Below are 4,877 nucleotides of genomic sequence, written 5' to 3' on the forward strand. Positions count from 1 at the left end.
ATAATTGTATTTATTTATGTAACTATGACTTTGTTAATTTTTATATTTCTTAATATAAAATTTAAAATAAACATATTTTATAAACTTAAATATTAGCCTAAGCATATTAACTAATATATTAACTTAAATAACATATTTTTTTAAAATAAAACAAATAAAATTTTTAACATTTTTTAAAAAAAAAAATTTATTGTACTAATTAAAACACTAATATCGGCCGAAACAATTGAAATATGTTCAGTATAACATGGTATTTTTTTAGTATATTTTAGAGAAGTACTATTATCGGTTTAATGGCTGATACAGTATATTTCTATAGTATAGTTGGTACCAGTACGGTATTGACTTTCTTGAATGAAATACCTATCATAACTTCTTGAACTGTGAGTGCATAAACATGCTTTCTAGGAAATACAGATGAAACATAATCAATAACTGGCATATTAAAAAGAAAATTAAAAGTAACAATCAATTAAATTCACTCTTCAAAACTAAAAGGATAGTATATAAAAATGGACAACTCAAAGGAAAACACCATTGCATGCAATCATTTAATTCCCTTTTTTTTCTTTCAAAATCAAATCATTTAATTATTACCTAAGCTTTGCACTTCTTTATATGCATCTCCTATAAAACAAGGGAGCCACCAGTTCAAGCCAAACAAGAAACCAAAAGACCATCATCTCTTTTCTCTATTTTGTAGCCATGGAGGGCAAAAAAACCAAGGGAAGGCAAAAGATTGAGATGAAGATAATAGACAAAGAAAGTGATCGCATGGTTACTTTCTCAAAACGTAGGTCTGGTATCAACAAAAAAGCTAGTGAGTTGGTGACCCTGTGTGGTGCTGAGATTGGTATGGTAGTTTTCTCATCAGCAGGAAAGCCGTTTTCATTTGGTCATCCCTCAGTTGAGTCTGTGGCCAACCGCTTCTTACAACAAAACCCTCCACAATCCCAAGTTGATAATACCTGCCCTTTAATGGAGGCTCAATGGAGGTTGAGAATCAATGAGCTCAACCAACAATGCGATGAGCTTTTCAGGCAACTCGAGGCTGAGAAAAAGCGAGAAAAGGTACTCCAGGAACTGAAAAAGGCAAGAGGAAGCAACGGCTGGTGGGAGGTTCCAACTAAGGAGCTTAACTTTCAACAGCTACAACAAATGAATGAATCATTGAAGGAGTTCCACAAAAATCTGTGCACTAGTATGAAGGAGAAGGTTATAGCTGGGTTACCCTCTTCTTCTTCTTCTTCCACCTTTCTTGCTGATAGTTCTGCGCAAGGAGCCATCCCCTTTGCCCCTAATGACAGTGGAACTAATCCTTCAAGCTTTCCTCCTGTATATGGCTATAATTAAATAAAGGCACTTCTGGATCTATTTAGAGCGTTATTTTTATTATTTCAGGTTTTATAAAACTTGAAAAAATAAATGGGGGGAAACTGAAGGTTCTTCTTCTTTCTGTTTTTATTTTTATTTTGGAATATGTAGTGTGGGATTCAAAGATCTTATGATTTGCGGCAAATTATATTATATAACTTCCATATTTTCTTGTCTGTCAAAAATCAAAGCAGCTTTACTTCTTTGCTCAAAAGAGATTCTCAAACACCAAAGTCAAGAGAGATGATACCATACATAACCCTAAAAAAAACATAACCAGAGACCTACGAAAATTCCCTTGCTCTTCTTTCAAGGCCAATGAAAGAGATTGTAAAAAGAAAAAAAAAATACCATCTCACTCCAAAATTAGAGGACACATTAGCAATGTATATTTATGAATACTATCTTATGATTCTTATTACACAGTACAAATCCAGCCACTTAATTATGTTTTCAGTTGTCACTACCAGTTAATTTTTTTTTTATTCGTCAACATGCTTAATAAGGAAAATTGAAACTCATGGAATCGAGGATATAAACTTGTATTGGTTTTCCATTTTGTACTTCACAAATCACAATTGGCTAATAGTCTGATTTTTTCTCCCTTTTAAATTTTGGTTGCTTTAAAAATAAAATAAAAAACCACAATGTTTTAAGGCTACAATTGGTGAAATAATTACACTATAGTTTGGGAGTATGATAATGTTATACTCTCTTTTCTCACATGAATATCACATAAATAATAAGTCTCACTAATTAAATTTCATGATTAGACTTACTATTCATGTGAGAGTAGAGAACACAACATTATTATACTCCTAATTATTTTCATAAGTTTAGTTGTTACATATAGATAGTTTGTAAAAAACAATGTTGAATATGTGAAGTTCGTATTTTTTGAAAATACACTAATTTTAAAAATTGTTATATGTACCAAGATATAACTATTACCACAATTTTAGAGATGGCCTCAATTTAAGGAGTATATATTTTTAAAGAATAACTATTTTTTGTAAAATCAAAAGTCATGTAGCTTAACTGATTAGTACCACTTGATATTTCTAATGAAGATATTCATAGTTCAAAGCCTTCTACCCCCATCTAATGAATTATAAATAAATCACTAAAAAAACAGATAACCATTCTATTACAAGACTTATAATCATCACTATTCAAGTAAATTTATTGAGTAATAAATGTTTGTGCTTGACAGTGTAATCTCTCTTATCAACTTCGTTAAGTTGTCTTATTACCATGATAATGAAACTTTCTTTTCCATTAAAAGTATTCATTTATAATTTCTGTTGGGTCCCAAATAATATTATTACAAAAATTAACAATCTAAAGTAACAATTATAGAGAAGAACACAAATATTACGTGAAAAATCCTTTCTTCTTGAAGGGAAAAACCACGGGAAAAACTCTGAATAATTTCACTATCATCAAATTAATTACAATTATTCTTGTGTATGTCACACGGCTAAAGAAAAATCTCTCTTATTTTTCTTTACTCTTACACACACTAATTATTTCTCTCAAAGGTGGCAACACTTTGCTCTCTCCTTTCTATTTTCTTCTTCATGCACAACTCTCTCTTGATTGTCTTCTTTTCTTTAAGTAGTTCACTCTTGGTTGCTCTCTCTCTCTTTTCTTGTGCGGCTTCCTCTTTCTTTGCTCTTGCACATAATCTGCTTATGTCTTCTCAAAGGCAGCAGTCATTTACTCTCTCCTTCCTCTTGCATTCCTTCCAAGCGAAAATCCCTTCTATTTTCTCTTGGTTTCATGCTCTATTTCTCCTCTCCCCAAAGGGAGGACCCTTGGGCCAAAGTCAAAGACAAAGCCAATAAATTTTTTGTAGCATTGTCTATTTATAAAACTCTTTTCTTACTCCCTCTTGAACTAGGAATACATTACTTCTTTAACAAAGAATAGATTTCTCTTCCACACCAAAGAATAGTCTTTCCTTTCACACAAGGGAATAGACTTTCCTACTATACTAAGGAATAGTCATTCATTTCACACAAAGGAAACCCAAATTAATTTTTTCTTATTCAACAAGGAAACCTAATTAACTTTCTAGTCACAATTAGAATTTGAGACAATTTCCCAACAACCTCATCATCGCCTAGATATATAGAGGTTCTAATGCCCCCATTGAAAATCTTTTTCATCGAAATTAGTCCATTGCTTTTTTTGAATAATTTATTTTGACTTCCACACCATTTTTTACCACAAGTTGTGACTACATGAATTCACATTTTTAGTGGAAACTTTTTTCTCAAAAGTTAAAAATGGCTATTATTTTGAGAAATTTTTTTTTGGTAATTTATATTTGTTAGAATAATGGTCAAATGATTAAACTTATTATTTCTTAACTTTTTGAGATTTTAGGGCATTTGATAATCTACATATATAATAATAGGTGAAGCTGAGAGAAAACTCAAATTAAAATTCCAATTTAGAGTTTCAATTTTGCGCCATATGTTCTAAATTATTTATTCTTAAAGAGTTTTATTTCTTAATTTTAGAATCAAATGCGGGACCACATCATAAATATTTATTCAAGTGAGTTATTAAGTACAAAAACCAAAGAGTCTAGAATAAATGAATTGTAAAAAAAAAAAAAAAAAAAAAATATAATCTAGTATATCATAATAGTCATTAGGAAACCATAAATCAATTAATACTCTTTTCATTCTTTGCCAAGAGCGAATTGGATGCTTACCTCGTCGCTTTCTATCAATTTGAATGTCTTCCCACCATTCTTCTGCTTCATTGTCTAATTTATTAGATGCAAGCTGCACCTTTTCTTCATCACAAATCTTCCAAAAATTAAAATACTCTTCCAAATCAAGAAGCCAGTCAATAAAATCCATCTTACACATATCTCCGTCAAAGAATGGAATTTTCTTGTAGTTTGGAGTGTGTCTTTGAATATATCAAACATTGTTGCTGCAAGATGATTTCCTAGCAAGAAGAGTAGCAATCTTTTGCTGGATTTCGCCTATAATTTTCTGACTCTTTTCACAAAATTGCTGATTCTCATCATGAAAATTAAGGAACTCAGCCCTAGTGAGGATTGGGTTGTTGACGTCGTCATTGTTGTGGTGGTCACCGTCTTGCCGGTTAGCCATTAGACCAGGGTAAGTCAAGGCTCTGATACCAACTGATGTCGCGGAAGCCTGAAGAAGAGCACACACGATGCTCTCTTGATGAAACAGAAACTAAACTATTAGTTCCTAAGTAGTAAACCTCGAATCCACGAGGGGTTTCCCTGAATCCACAAGGAGATAAAACTGGAATCCACCAGAAAAGAAAATTGACAAAATGTCTGTGCTTATTGATAATAGTCTATTAACTGAATTGCCTTTGGAGGCTACAATGCGTTTAAATAGTAAAAACAAAACCTAGGGCAAATAGAAACCCTAAGGCGGCTACGAAAGCATGTAAAACCCTAATTTGACTAAAAAACATTAAAAACACCTAAAAATAAGGAAATAAAT

General features: G+C 31.6%; 1 protein-coding gene across 1 annotated transcript; it reads left to right on the forward strand.

Annotated features, from left to right (window-relative positions):
- Positions 1–689: 689 nt before the first annotated feature.
- Positions 690–1,424, forward strand: LOC112030607 (agamous-like MADS-box protein AGL61). Its single transcript, XM_024063280.2, has one exon. It carries the CDS (start codon positions 706–708, stop codon positions 1,351–1,353), a length of 648 nt encoding a protein of 215 aa, XP_023919048.1. The 5' UTR covers positions 690–705; the 3' UTR covers positions 1,354–1,424.
- The last annotated feature ends 3,453 nt before the right edge of the window (positions 1,425–4,877 follow it).

Source organism: Quercus suber, unplaced genomic scaffold (genome assembly GCF_002906115.3).
Source record: "Quercus suber isolate HL8 unplaced genomic scaffold, Cork oak 2.0 scaffold_700, whole genome shotgun sequence".
NCBI lineage: Eukaryota > Viridiplantae > Streptophyta > Magnoliopsida > Fagales > Fagaceae > Quercus > Quercus suber.